This window comes from Nanorana parkeri, unplaced genomic scaffold (genome assembly GCF_000935625.1).
Source record: "Nanorana parkeri isolate BGI_ZX_2015 unplaced genomic scaffold, ASM93562v1 scaffold149, whole genome shotgun sequence".
NCBI classification, from domain to species: domain Eukaryota; kingdom Metazoa; phylum Chordata; class Amphibia; order Anura; family Dicroglossidae; genus Nanorana; species Nanorana parkeri.
In genome coordinates, this window is record NW_017306417.1 from 1,630,515 (window position 1) to 1,646,300 (window position 15,786).

Here is a 15,786-nt window from a genome sequence, read left to right on the forward strand (position 1 = left end):
AGAATCCCAGGTTGCTAAGAGCTCTAAGTAACCTGTGACGCTCCGTCTGGCTTCCTGCCCAGTTCACTGACGTCACCGATTGCCAGGAGCTGAGCGGGACATTCTGGTTGGCATGCCGCCAAGCCCCTAGCAACAAGTGATGTCAGTGAGCTGAATGGGACGCCAGACAGAGCTTTAAGTCACCTGTGACCCTCTGTCCGGCCTCCCGCCCAGCTCACTGACGTCACCGGTTGCCAGGAGCTGAGCGGGACACTCTGGTTGGCATCCCGCCAAGCTCCTAGCAACCAGTGACGTCATTGAGCCGGATGGGATGCCAGACAGAGCTTTAACAACCTTTGACGCTCTGTCCGGCTTCCCGCCCAGCTCACTGACGTCACCGGTTGCCAGGAGCTAAGTGGAACGCTCTGGTTGGCGTCCCGCCAACCACGCTCTGTCCGGCTTCCCGCCCAGCTCACTGACGTCACCGGTTGCCAGGAGCTAAGCGGGACACTCCGGTTGCCGTCCCACCAAGGTTCTAGCAAACAGTGACGTCAGTGAGCTGGGTGGGGCGCCAGACAGGGCTGCTTATAGCACAACCCCCCCCCCCCCCCCCCAACCCTTCCCCAGTACAACCATTATCTTACAGCATCCATTAGCACCATTAGCTTATAGTAGATTAACCTTTGCCCAGGATTCACAGTGGAATTGAATTAGACAAATATGTGAATCCTAAGTGAAAGCTGTATACAAGCATTTATAAATAGAACCATATATATGTTTAACAATCCAAAGGGGATCAAATAATAAAAGTTCATTGTTAGCATTTACATACACAAAAACAGTAATTTTTAGCATTAATTGAGAAGATAGAATATATTATCCCCAAGGCATCACTCATACTAATGCTGCAGGTCATATTTTCACTTCTAGCTGTCAGTTCATGTAGACTGATTTTCACTTTAGATTTGTCCTCAGATTTTCCCTCCTCATTCATAATTCAAAAGAAAATCTCAGCTCCCTTGATACATTTGAAGGCTTTAAAGCTCCATTCCGCTCAAGGTTGGGGTAGCATGTAAAAATGCACGAGCAATGACCCAAGGACACATTTAGTAAAATAATTCATGTAAATATTTAATTTTTCATGTGTTTTATAGGGATGAGCCCAGTCCAAATTAGAACTCTAAATTCAGAAGTAGATCCTCCTGAACACAGAAGGAAGTTCCTTCTGTGCCACCCAATCCACTGTTTTTCCTTGGGAATTCCCCGCCCACAGCTTGCCGTATGTGAAGGGGAGTGGTACAGTGATGTAATTGACCTTAGGCCCCATCCACACCGGGGCAGTTCGGCCGCACGGATTTGGTCGTGCAGATCCGCCGACATGAACGATGCCATACTTTGCTATGGAAACCATTCATGCGACTGCATGGGTCCACGCCATCCAAACCGCCCCCGCCCGAATTGCTCCCTGGCCCTTTTTTGCCACACTGATCAGTGTGGTTTCCATACAGCTTTCAATGGAACCATGCTGTTCAGAGTGGTTTTGGGCCGTTTTAATTGCGCTTCAGCACTGAAATGCAATTAAAAACTCAGAAAACAGCCATTTTAAAATCAGCGCAGAAACTATGCTTATCCGCAACCGCCCTGCTGTGAATAGGGCCTTATAAGGCCACATGCCTATATTTGGTAAATAACCTTTACTTAATATGGCTATTTGCCCATATTAGATAAATTATGTCAGCACAAGCATCCCGCCCCTTTGTTTACATGCAGCTGCCAGTTGGGGTATGCCCATGCTGCAGCTGATTGGATGCAAGTGCCCATGACACTTCCTTGCTTTGTTTCAGAATTCAAGCTCATCCCTATTTTCCTATTATGATCAGCTGATTCGAAAAAAATAGGCGGTGCAGAGTTTTTCAAACACTGATTGTCAGCAAACATTGTATCTCTTTCTAGGGAGTTAGTATGACAGGCTCGTATTACATTTTTGTTCTTGAGTGTAGATACCCTTTAAGCATCCATTAACCCTAAAGATGCCAATCCCCCTTTAGAAAAAAAATAAAACCATATCATTACCTCAGGACAGAGTCCAGCATGGGCCACTTGCCCGCTGACCAGCGAGACCACTCCATTGCAGTCCACTGTACTGTGCATTTTACCATTCATAGAAAGTAAAGGCAGAATCCTGGACGATCGACTGGTCAGGCTTGCATTGCTGTTACGCCGCTCCCCGTGTCTACCCGGCAAAGACACTGAATCCTTTTCGTTATCTTCAAAAGTGCTATGTTCATCGTCAGCAAAATCATTCTCTGACCCCACATCCCGGGCAGGATCTCTGAAACTGAAAATGCTGACTCTGCTATTACGTCTGGGGGAAAACAGGGGGCCACGGATACTTAATTGTGACTGCAAAACCAAAAACAATGGAATAGATTAAGAAGTGGCAAGAAAGTAATGCATGATCAATACCTTACAGTGCAGAAACAGCCCCTTACAACATAGTAATCACATTAGAGCGTATGTAAATACATTTTGAATAGAGTGGTGAGGAGTTAGAACCTATGTCAGGTTTTTATCACTGTCTGTGACCCACTGGCAAGATTCATCCTCTCTATTTGTCCTTATTGTCACCAGAGCTGGAAGTGAAGGATCCAAAATTTTAGAATAGAGGGGAAATCTTCCAATGGGCGCACTTGTTCATGTGACAACTGTCTAACAGGCAATTTCCCTTACTTCGCAAATAGAGAAAAATCCCCAACCTGTCTGTTTTTTTTCCCAATTTCCATTGGGGGATTTATGTTCATGTCCTGTTCTGTAGGCAAAAGTGGAAACAAGAAGACAACTCTCCAAAGTTAGGTAAATCCCCCTTGTACATTTCTCACTGGACCAAGTGTCACTATCAGAAGATTTTCCCCCTACTCCTATTTTGGTGGTAATGTAAATTGTTGGAGTTTTCTTTACTTTCAGTCCCAATGACAATGGCTGCCAGGTCATACTATAAGGGTGATTTTCTCCAGTAGGAACAGAGACAAGAGTAAAAACCTGACCGCAATTGTAACTCCTCACCACTATCCTAAACTAAAAGAAAATGTATATATTTAGAATTAAGATACACTTTAACTGGACTTGGAAAGAGTAAATCCTTCTGTCAAGTTTGTATTACCGTCTGTGACCCTGTTAGGGAGTTTTCAATCCAGTTCAGGTTTATGTTTAGTAGCTCTCAATGTTAGACATATAACAGTGTACTAATTATTGATTATCATGATAAAAGTGGAACTCCAGGACTCAAAGCAGCTGAGCAAGAAGATCAAAGCTGACATTAAATCCAGCTTTAATACACCTAATATTTTTAGCATCCCCAGCATCCTTGCGGACATAGTATGCCAAGCATTAGAGGTAACTAAGCTGGACCCACCAAACATCGAAAAATAGTTCCACTTTAACAAAATATTACAGGCCCAGGTCCTCAGTGCTGCTGCTTCCATTACTGACATATGACAGCCTCCAGCAGACTAAGTAATACAAAGCACACCTGTCACCTGCTGCAAAATATCATCTCACCTCTCTCGGGGAGGATGCCTTCCTGAAATACTCTAACTGATTGCCTTCCCTGTTAGCACAGAAGCCTTTCCTCTTTGCACTGTCTTCAGATGCAGATATATATTTCTCCACATCCTGTTTCTCCTCTTCTTCGGCACACCGCTCTACGTTTTTTCTTTGTGTCTTCCAGTTCTTCCTGTCTTTGGCACTCTTAGAACTCATCTTTGATATTATAGAAGAGGTCTCTGAAGGGTCATCCAGTTCACATTCGTCACTTAGGACCTGAGACTCTCCCATTGTCTCGGTTGCCGCCGCTACAGCCTGGTGTGAGAAATGTAATAGTACGTTATAGTACTCATAGCAGTAGTATGTCAGTAATTGTTTTTGCATCCCAAAAGAATCAGCAATAGTGGATTTTTTTGTGGAATTAAAAACACCCTGTCATCCTGTAAAAACACAGGAAAATTAAGTATTTTTCATGCTTGCAGGCAGGGCTACCCCTATAATGAGGCAGCTGTTGTCTTAGACGGCATCTCTTTGAGTCATGCGGGGGAAGGGGCAGGGGGCAAAGTGGCATGGCCACTATTTTGCACAATGTATGCTTCTCCCTTTCCAGCCAGAGTGCCCCAAATTGCACACTGGGACGCTCTGGCTGGTATCCTGCTTAGCTCCTGGCAACCAGTGATGTTGCCAGGAGCTGGTTGCCAGGAGCTGAGCAGTACGTCTGGCCAGCATCCTGCCCACCTCCAGGCAACAGCGTTGAGCAGGCCACTCCCCTTCCCCACTGCCTCAGACAGCGATAAAGCTAGGGACATTTTTTTCCATATTCTATATTTTATTTACTTGCAATGCGCCTCTCTTAATCAATGTCATAGATCATTCCTCCTATGGGAGTGTCTAATTACTCTCTGTGCTGGCCCAGCTTCTCTGCTCCTCCCTCCACCTCCCCAGATAACCTTTTATGAAGCTGCCAGTGAAGAAACGAAGGGAAATACTATAGAGTGTCAATTGAGTGGCAGCTGAGGAATCTGACATCACATCTAAGACAGTGGCACCCAGCAGCAGTCTCAGGGCTTTTGGATGTCTGCGCAAGGGAGACTTTTACAGGTAGATAACACACATAAAACACATTAAATGCACATATAATCTTATGGGAAGATGTTTTTTTTTAATGTGTAGTCTGGCGATGGTATTGGAATACTGATGAATTAAATTTTCAGCTAACAAATGTGATTTTAATTTATGTTTTCATCCTATAAATAAATGCCCTTTGAAGCAGATCTACATATCAATGGACTGTTAAATTTTTTTGTTGATTTGTATTCCTGTTCATCCAGTTCTAAGATATACACAGCTCTTGCACACAGCACAGCCCTATCTGGCAGTGCAAGAGACCTGTTTTTGTTTTTCCTGCAGCAGTTCAGTGACACTTACAGGTCTTGTCCCTCCATCAGCCTGTAACTGGACAGTGAAGGAGAAGCAGCAAGCTGATGATCTCATATCTCTGTCATTCTTTGTCCTCCTATCAGCATGTTCCCTGCTAGCACTGCACATGGCTCTTTGTGCTGCTTCTCCTTCTCAAAGTCTAAGCTCTGCTGTGCATGAACTGCAAGAGGCTGATACCAAGTCAAATTCAGGTACAAACACGGCTTACATTTAATTAACCACCTCCCGTCCGCCGAGCACTTAGAAACGGCCGGTCAGGATGTGGGTGGGCGTCTGGAAGCAGGTGGGCATCTTTAAATATCCCTCGTGCCCCCTGGCAAGCACGAGCGGGGAAACTGCCAGAATTTGAAACAGCCAGCAATGGCTGTTTACATACAAGTGGTCCGGCATCTGTAAAGACACCCAATCGCTTGTATGATGCACCTCTGTTCCCACCCCCCCTTCTTACCTCTCCTTGCCGCCACCACCCCTGCCGCCACCGTCCCCACGATCCTTGGCATCCAATCCGGGACCGGCAATGTGGCTCCGTGCACAGAGAACGGAGGGAGATCAGTACACGATTTCCCTTCGCTCTCCTCTGAATGCAGGAAGTGATATTTACTACTTCACTTACGTATTCCTCTGTCACTCTCCTGTACAGAAGCCTGCTCAGGGGGTAACCAGGTGACATTAAGGGTCTTAGAGACCCCTGATGTCTCCATAAAGGGGACCTGTCACTGTAATTTGATATCACATAGGGGGATTCTTATGCCCCAATGTGATAACAATAACGTTAGGTGTAAAAAAAAAAAAAATGTCACCAAATAAAATTTACACAAAAAAAATCCCACAAAAATGTTTTAAAGTCCCCCACCCCCACATAGATGTGCAAAAATGCGTTAGGTGCACCTACATGCAAAAATTACGATTGCGCCAATTGCACAGCACCTGTTACATATCACGAATATCAGGGTGTGAGCAATAATTTTAGGGCCATCAATCTGATTAGCGTCACCTATGGCCAATTTTGAGTGTGGTAGTTTTTTTGCGATTTCGTGGGCACACGCAATTTTAAGGCTTGACATGTTTGGCGTCTATTTACCCTACGTGACCCCATCTTTTATATTTTACCCAAAAATTGGGTAATAATAAATGTTTCCTAACATACTAAAGGGAAAACAGTTTACCGTATTTGTCGGCGTATAAGACGGGTTTTGAGACCTTAAAACATCCCCCCGAAAATCGGGGAAGGATACGGTATACTGTAGCTTCGGCTACATACAGTATACCACGCTGAGCCAATCATGGCAGGCTTTGTATTAATGAATACAAAGCCTGTATTCATTAATACAAAGCCTGCCGTGATTGACTCAGCGGAAGACGGAGGACACAGCGGGGATCGTGGACAAGGTAAGAGACTGTAATCCCGAGTGTGGCTCGGGGTTACCGCTTATGGTACTGAAAATTAACCACGAGCCACACTTGGGAATACCGCCAAGGAGGTTAGTGGGTGCATTTAAACATTATTTTGGGCTATACTCGTCTTATACGACGAGTATAGCCCAAAACCTATATTTTAACACAAAAAGTAGGGGGTCGTCTTATATGCCGAGTCATCTTATACGCCGGCAAATACGGTATTTTTTCTTTAATTTTAGGTACTTTTTTCGCTATATAGTAAAAAATAAAAAAACCCACTGATGATTAAATACCACCATAAGAAAGCTCTGTCTGTCCCCAAAAAAGCACTGAACACTGAAAAATGGCCTGGCTGGGAAGGGAGTGTAAACACCCGGGTCAGCATGTGGTTAATATAAATTAAATCATGAATTAATCAATACAGAGCTGCTTTGTGTCTCTTATATCTGCTTAGAGTTCAGCAGTTACCAAAAACTGAAATCTGAATTTCTATTGAAAGTGTTTTATCAGCAAAAACCTGGCGTGTACAAACTATTACAATTTTAAACTGCTTGATACAATTGTTTCATTTTTATTTTAACGATTCCTGATATGAACCAACAGATAGATATGTGGCAGAATTTTTTTTTTCTGCTCTATAATTAATTATTAATTTATATTGTAATTTATTGTGTTTCCTGGTCATATTATGTGCTACCTGTAATAGTTGTATTGACTGAGGCTACAGTTACATGCATCTATTTCATGCTAATGTATTTAGACTTACAGTATGTTTTTTTTTCCAGCTGCGTGTATTTATCTTTTGATTTAATAAATCTTACCCTTTTAATATTTTGTGTTGATAAATTATAGATGACATTGTTCTCAAAGGCTGCCTATAAATTGCTGGAGGATCATCGTAACTAAAAATGGCTCTCTATTTGAAGCTTCCATATCCTCCTACTAGCAAAACCGCTGTCAGTGTTATTAATAAATATAGGGGACTTTAAACTCTGTGCTGAATATGTAGCTGAACATACAGTCCACAATCCCACATGGCATAAAGTATTGGGACACCCCTCCAAATCATTGGATTCAGGTGTCCCAATCACCTCCATGGCCACAGGTGTATAAAATCAAGCACCTAGGCATGCAGACGCTTCTACAAAATTTGTGAAAGAATGGGTCGCTCTCTGGAGCTCAGTGAATTCAAGTGTGGTACCGTGATAGGTTGCCCCCTGAAATTTCCTTGCTACTAAATATTTCACAGTCAACTGTTAAGTGGTATTATAACAAAGTGGAAGCAACTGGGAACAACAGCAACTTAGCCAGGAAGTGGTAGGCCACGTAAAATGACAGTGCGAGGTCAGCGCATGCTGAAGTGCATATAGTGTACAGAAGTCGCCAACTGTCTGCAGAGTCAATAGCTACAGACCTCCAAACTTCATGTGGCCTTCAGATTGGCACAACAACAGTGCGTAAAGAGCTTCATGGAATGTGTTTCCATGGCCGAGCAGCTGCATCCAAGCCTTATATCACCAAGTGCAATGCAAAGCGTCGGATGCAGTGGTGTAAAGCACGCTGCCACTGGACTCTAGAGAAGTGGAGACGTGTTCTCTGGAGTGACCAATCACGCTTCTCTGTCTGGCAATCCGATGGACGTGTCTGAGTTTGGCAGTTGCCAGGAGAACGGTGCTTGCCTCACTGCATTGTGCCAAGTGTAAAGTTTGGTGGAGGGGGAATTATGGTGTGGGGGTTCTTTTCAGGGTTTGGGCTTGGCCCCTTAGTACCAGTGAAGGGAACTCTTAAGGCATCAGCATACCAAGACATTTTGGACAATGTCATGCTTCAACTTTGTGGGAACAGTTTGGGGATGGACCCTTCCTGTTCCAACATGACCGCACCAGTGCACAAAGCAAGGTCCATAAAGACATGGATGAGGGAGTTTGGGGTAGAGGAACAGACTGGCCTACTCAGAGTCCTGACCTCAACCCGATGGAATACCTTTGGGATGAATTAGAGCGGAGACTGCGAGCCAGGCCTTCTCGTCCAACATCAGTACCTGACCTCACAAATGCGCTTCTGAGTGGTCAGACATTCCCATAGACACACTCCTAAACCTTGTGGACGCCTTCCCAGAAGAGTTGAAGCTGTTATAGCAGCAAAGGGTGGGCCAACTCAATATTGAACCCTAGGGACTAAGACTGGAATGCCATTAAAGTTTTTGTGCGTGTAAAGGCAGGCATCCCAATACTTTTGGCAATATAGTGTATATATATGTATATATATAAAAATGAAAGAAATGCAACACCAATTGAGATGGAAAGCTGCAGAAAATTCAAAGGATCTATTTTTAAGCAAGGCAAAGGGCCCTGCGAATATCTTTGACTGTTCATTTGATGTGAATAATGCCAAAACGAATGTTCTCTATATTATTTTTGCCAGTTCGAAAGCTTTGACATATGAAACTACATTTGGGCCACTAGATGGAGCTGAGGAGCACAATAAATAATTATTTGTCTCCTATGCTCCTCAGCTCCACCTAGGGGCCAAAAAGCAGAATTAAATGACAATACATTTGAACTGAGAGTTTATACATGGATCCCAAAGTTATGGGCAGTCATTATGAGGATGGTCAGGCATCTAGGTAAAGATCTGTCTGTCTTTGGCGAACATCGTTCTTTCACCCTCTTACTCTCTTTCCTTAGGCACAAACCAACTAGTCAGTTACAAAAAAATAAAGACTTCGTAAGGGCAAGAGATGGGAGAGGAAAAGAGAGAGAGGACAATCCTGATTGAAATAGTCTTAAACAGAAGGTATATTAGAAAAGGGGGACAAGAGGAGACATTTGAGGCAAGATGAGACAGAGAGAAAATGAAAGAGAGGGATTGATGTTACCTGAGCTTCTTCTTGTTGCTTTTTCAGCTGTTCCATCATCTTATGAAACTCTGCAGCTTTCTGCTCTGCTTCTTCCAATGTTGCCTGATTCTGTTCCTCATAAGCCATAGCTACCACAGCCAGGATCAGATTGACCAGATAAAAGGATCCCAAGAAGATCACCAACACAAAGAAGATCATGTAGGTCTTACCAGCAGCTCGAAGGGTCTGTGGGAAATTCAAGATCATTTATTTTTACAGTGATCTGTAAAACTTCCACATCTACGTCATTCCAAATTACAATGACAGGTAAAACAAACAAGCAACAAAAACAAAGACATCAAAAAAAGGGGAATATAAAACCAATATGGATAAAAGGAAGAGAGAAAAGGGACAGAAGAGAAAAAATGAGAGGGAAGGTAAGGGGTAGAGTGGAGAAGAGAGAAGAGGAACAAAGAAAGAGATGAGGTTCCTCTTTAACCACTCACTGCTCAACTCCCAATGTGCTCCACATTCACATACCCACCTAGAAGCCTTTGTAAATGGAGTTCCGAGCTCCACCTGTCACACTCCCGCTATAGGAAGCGATGGCAGAGCCTTTAATTATCCTGGATGTATGGATGCATTCTGTGCCTTTGCCCTGTATTTTACGTATGTATAATGTACATATCACACCAATTTCTTTAAGTTTGACACCTATTTATATTACCTGTACCACCCCGGTGGGTTGTTCTGTTATTGAATTTGCTCCTTGTCGGAGAACCAGTCCCTAGAACTGCCATGTGTAGAATTGTATTGTTCTATGGACTTACAAAGGCACCATGTGCTGTACTGTATTGTACTTGTTTAATGCTGTAATACCAATAAAAATGTATATGGTAAAAAGAAAGAGAGAAGAGGAAAGAAGAAAGAAGAGGAATGAAGAAAGAGAGAAGAAGAAAGAAGAGAGAAGAAGAAAGGAGAAGAGAGAGGAGAAAAGAGAGAGGAGTGGGAAGGGAAGGGGAGGGTAAGGGGAGGGAAGAGAAGAGGGGCTAAGAAAAACAGCTTGTGTTTACAACCATTTTTTTTTTTGCTTTCATTTTTTAATTGCTTTTCATTTTTTAATTGCTCTCTGCTTAGATCATGTGTACTCTGTTCAGTTAAGTACTTGAATGCGTTTTTAAGGTTTAAATCCTGAGTTTAGTGTCATTTTAACGAGAAACAGCTGGTGTAGAAATGCAGGAGTCACAATCACAGTTCTGAAAGTTAAAGATGATTTTACTCCCTAAAGCACATGCGTTTTCGTCATGAGTTTAGTATCACTTGAACAATAGGTTAGTTTGCTTGCTATCCTCCCACAATTACTAGCTGCCTCCAGAAAAAACAGTCTTAAGTGTCTATTCACTAAGCTGCCATAGGCAGCCGAGTAAATGACCGACCTGAAGTGAAGTGAGCCGAACAGTCTGGTAAGGCTGATTTCAGCCGTATATCGACTGAAATCAGCTGTACATCGGCTTGCTTCGCATGGCTTCGGGTCGGCCGAACATGCTGACCCGAAGTGCAGAAGGAGTTCGACTCAGCCGATATAACATCTGGATCGGCTGAACTGAACCTCCGGCAGGCTACTCGCTGCTGTTCGGCCTATTCTTATAGATGCCGAACAGCAGTGAGTGAATAGCCGAATGCCACTGAGCGGCATTCGGCTCGGCTGTTCTGCTCGGTCCCTCTGTGGGACCGAGAAGAACAGAAAAATAGTGTAAAAAGTTTTAAAAAAGCAAATACAAAACGATTGTGCGGAGCTAGCAGTGACAGCTAGCTCCGCCCAACAGTTTTCTATTGGCTGGCGGTTCTGCTGCCGTAAAAAAAAGAAAGAAGAAAAAAAATCTCCCGGGCGCTCTGGGAGCTTCCCGCTCCTGGCCGCCCAGGAGTGAAACACTGATTTTTCTTTTTTTTTCTTTATTCTGACACGAAGCCATGTCAGAGTAGAAAAAGAAGAAAAAAAAATTCAATTTGCAATAGCCAAGAAATTAGCATTGTACCCACCCTCTGCTGATGGACCTGATATAGAACTGCAGCAGAGGGCGGGTACAATGCTAGTTTACTATTGGCTATTGCAAATTGAAATAGCCAATAGGAATCTAGCAATGCATTCCAATGGACAAATTTTTTTTTTTTCTATTCTGACACAGCTCCATGTCAGAATAAAAAAAAAGAAACAGCAGTGTTTCTCTCACTGGCGGCTGGGAGCAGGGGACTCCCGGAGCGCCAGGGAGAGTTTGCTGTTTGGAGATCAGTGTCCCTGGTTAGCAGGTAACCAGGGACACTGATCTCTCTGCAAGTGACCGGAGCCAGCCGTAAGATCACACCTGGCTCCGCCCAGCTGTCAGAAGCAGGCTGTCGGGCGGCCGCTCGGCCAGCTTCGGCTTTCAGCGCTGCTCAGCAAAGCCGAGGCATATGCGTTCGGCTCGACTGAGCTCCGCCACGTTTGGGAGATGTACGGGCTATAGTGAATAGCCCGTACAGCACCCCTTCGGTTCTACTGAACCGAAGGGGTCCTGGGGCCGAAGCAGGCCGAAGGATCGGCCGAAACTACGGCTAGATCCTTCGGCAGCTTAGTGAATAGACCCCTTAGTTCTTCTCTTTAAAGTGTGTTACTGGCAGGATCGCCAGGTAAAAATCAAGTAAAAGAAAGCCAGAAAAAAGAAAAGCAATGCAGCCACCACATCTAAGGACTGGTAATCTGCAATACATTACAGATTTGTTTTTTGGATTTATATACACTTTAATACTAAAAGCTATCTTAATATTAGGGGGGGAAATGCTAACCTAATTTACATACACTTTATACAGAGAAAAAAAAAAACAAATGTTGGTTATCTTGTGGATTGAGGACAAAAAGGATAAAAATATACCTACTTTCATATACAGGTTCTCCCAGTAGTCCTGAGTCATCAGTCTAAACAGCGATAAAAATGCCCAGCCAAAAGTATCAAAGCTTGTGTATCCATAATCTGGATTTCTTCCCAACTTCACACAAATGTACCCTTCCGGGCACTGACTGGTTAAAAGGGAAACATAAATGGATTACTAATGCAATAATTGTTTTGGATGTACACCAGTCATTGCAGAATTATGTAGGGTTCCTTTGGTGACCTTCTCCTTCTGAAAATGCTAGTTGCCCGGGTGTCATACTGATGCTTCAATGGGTTATAGCATCCCACAAAGCAATGTGTATGCATTTTTGGTGTCTGCTGGGGTGTCCACATTTCATTATGGAACTGCGGGATCCATGCCAGGATCACAGGCAGAGTGTGCCAAGGAGCATAGAAACCATTGCTAAGATTTAATGAAAAACTACACTCTTTCAAAAAAGATTGATGTCATTTATATAAAAGGCTACAAAAGACATTTTGTACTAATGTTATTAAAAATTATCTTTCCATTTCACTCTGCAGTCAGCTATGATTTCCGTACTAACTAAAAGTCAAATGTTGCTTCCTAGCAGAATGGCAAAGTAGAGGCATTCTGTCCACCCTTTCTGTACAGAATGCCTCAGAAATTGTATTTCCTGCATGTCTCGTCACAGCTAAAGGGATGCAGATAATTATCTTATCACAGTACTGAGATTTCTCAGCTAATGATAATCAGGGGGGACCCTCCCATTGTAGCAGTCTGTTTAACAACAGTTGTTAAAAAATAAACAATATATTTAGAACATAGGTAGAAAAGAAATAATGTTTGATTCAATCCTTGCAAGCTATACAGTGCATCTGGTAAGGATTTTACTTCAAAGCTACATGCAGGTACTGTTTAGTACCTGCTGTGATGGACTTGCATGCAACACTTTTTACTGTGTGAGCTGCTTAAAGCCAGGTGTAAATAAAGAATATTTTATTTTTGCAACGGAGCACCCCATAGACACATGGACAGTTTTTGTTGTGTGGTTATATAGGAAGATGTACTATATATAGAAAGCCACTGCTCCAAACTTGCTCCCATGATGGACTACAATCTCAATACAAATAAGTAAACTAAGCGTGAGATTGTAGACTACCACAGGAGTGAGCTTGGAACGGTGGATACTTTACAACACACACAGGGACCATGGGGAAGAAATGTAGCCCCCCTCCAGAAGGAAGGACAGTGTCAGCACCAATTCAGAGATGATTTGAGGATCTACAGCCGAGTGATACACAAATAAGATCAATTTTGTTATTACTTAGGGTACTTGAATGCATTTTAAAGATTTAGAACAGTTTAGTTTAGTGTTTTTACCTAAATTTGTAAAGTGACTCTGTTATTACATTTAAAGAGACATAAAGCCAAAAACTTTTTTGGGGGCTTTACTTCTTCATTGGGTCACAGGAGTACATATACTAATGTACTCCGGTGATCCAAAGTCAGCATATAGCGGGCCACTGCCCACTATATGATGACAGCGCAGAACCGCACTACAGCCGGGAGGAATCCCAACAATATTGTTTGCATCCTTCTGACTGCCAAATTGACAGCTGGCTCTGCCTCTCTAGACCCAAAACCAGCTATGCCCGCCCCTTTTCCCTATCTGTCTCTTCAATGCCCCTGTGGGGAGCGGTAAATGACAGTCACTGCTCTCCGCAGGGAGGAGACTGCGAGTTGAGTGATCAGCAGTTACATGATTTCTCATCCCTCTGTATAGAGCCAGCATAGGACAGCTGCAGGGTCCCACACTGGCTCTAATTATTAAAAAGAGTATATTTTACTCTCCCAATACTTCTCCTGTAAGACCTTTAAGAAAAAAAAAGACTATAGGGGATTCATCAAAACTGGAGCAGGCAGAATCTCTCTTCAGTTTGCTCATGTTGCAGTGCAAATCTGCTCCAGATTTTGTCTACTGCAGTTTTCATACATTCCCCCTATGAATACTTACTTTTCCATCTGCTTGCACCAATAGAACTCTACTCTGCCCATGAGAAATCTTTTTATGAAATCACAGGGAAACACACATCCTGGAGTGTCCATCTCCTGTGTCCCAACAGTGCTCAGTGGTTCCTCCTGCAGACTTGTACCCATAAAATTACATGTTAGAGACATATAGGTCAGCAGGACCACTGATCGAGTGTTGGTGGGTCTGTAGACCTCCCATAAAGATTTCTCATGAATGGAGTGGCCTTTTTTTGGTGGTGTAAGCAGTGAAGAGGTAAGTGTTCTTTTAGAGCTTTTTGAAGCACTAAGAGATTTGATTTAAAGACAAAAGTTTATGCATGAGAGAGGTTTATTTTGCAAATTTAAACAGCTACATGCAAAATGTAATTGATGGAAAAATTGCAACACAATAGAATTAAATTATAAAAGTCATTTTATAGTAATCAATTTTCTTACCCAGCATCTGTGCTATTGCCACAAAGTACTGGATCCTTCTGACCTTCAATTTTATAAAACAGACCTGTTGGTAGATAAGAAAGAGGTAAAGTAAAATACATATGCTGGGACTTTACAACTTCTTTAATTTCACGTGTTATCTGTCTACAGTGCAGAAACAATAACAAATATGAATACATTAAGGTCACAGTTGTTCCTAATTGGGTGGCGGGGGGCAACCATGTACCTGGTCACACCCAATTTCGTGTTATACAGATTGTGACATTGCTCAAAGTCTGTAGGTACAAAATAATACACAAAGGGGTGCAATCGACATATTTATATGAGTTGTATATCTAATGTCATCAAGAATTAAACATAAAAAGTGACCTGGAATTCAGCTTATGAATTTTCAAAAAGTCCAGGTAATAAAGAAAGACCTTGGCAAAGGCATCTTGTCTGCTAATAAACTGACAAATAATGAACAGGTTTTCTAACCTGACAGGTAGTTGTTATTGAGAGATGTCAATAGTATGAGCAATCGGCCCATGAAGGGCCTAGGCCTCCAGAATCATGCCCAATTATCTAGCTACTTCCTTTAGGTTTGCATCAATTAAGTTTTCTGACAGAATGTAGATGTTAGCCCCATGTCAAATCCCCAACCTGGACATCTCTTTTTTCCTGGGTCATTACCAGAGAACTTTTTTTTTTAATGAACTGAATTGTTAGCCCAATGTCCAATCCCCAACCTGTAGCACCAAGGCATCTCTTTTTGACTGGGAGATCACTAGAGAACTTCCAAAATACTGTGGTTATCTGGCCATCACACCTCCAATTAACTATATGACCAATAGTATGTAGACACCCCTTCCCACTATTGTGCTAAGGTGTTTCCAGTGAAATATACTGTTAATACTACAGCATACATAGACATATTAAAATGTTTTTTTATTTCAAACCTTGAAGCAAAAATGTAGGGAAGATCTTTTTGTTTCATCATGACCGTGCCCCTGTGTGCAAAGCCAGCTCCATAAAGACATGGCTTGGCTCTGGAGCCCTGACCTCAAACTTATTAAACACCTTTGGGATGAACTGGAATGCTGACTGCAAACCAAGATCATAAACTGACCTAAAAAATACTCTTAGCTCAATGGAGACAAATTCCCATACAAACATATTCCAAAATCTTTCTGCAAACCCTCCCAGGATGAATGGAGGCCGAGGGGGGGGGGGGGGGAATTCCAACTTTT

General features: G+C 42.8%; 1 protein-coding gene across 1 annotated transcript in view; it reads right to left on the minus strand.

Moving 5' to 3' along the window:
- The window catches only part of LOC108785199 (sodium channel protein type 2 subunit alpha-like), a 167,403-nt gene that overhangs the window by 54,916 nt on the left and 96,701 nt on the right, over positions 1-15,786 (minus strand). Inside the window, exons 13-17 of the mRNA XM_018554236.1 lie at positions 14,558-14,621; positions 12,113-12,254; positions 9,239-9,445; positions 3,538-3,837; positions 2,053-2,382 (exon numbers count right to left, since the gene is read on the minus strand). Of these exons, the coding sequence (XP_018409738.1) occupies positions 2,053-2,382; positions 3,538-3,837; positions 9,239-9,445; positions 12,113-12,254; positions 14,558-14,621 (1,043 nt within the window). The remainder of the gene's footprint in view (positions 1-2,052; positions 2,383-3,537; positions 3,838-9,238; positions 9,446-12,112; positions 12,255-14,557; positions 14,622-15,786) is intronic.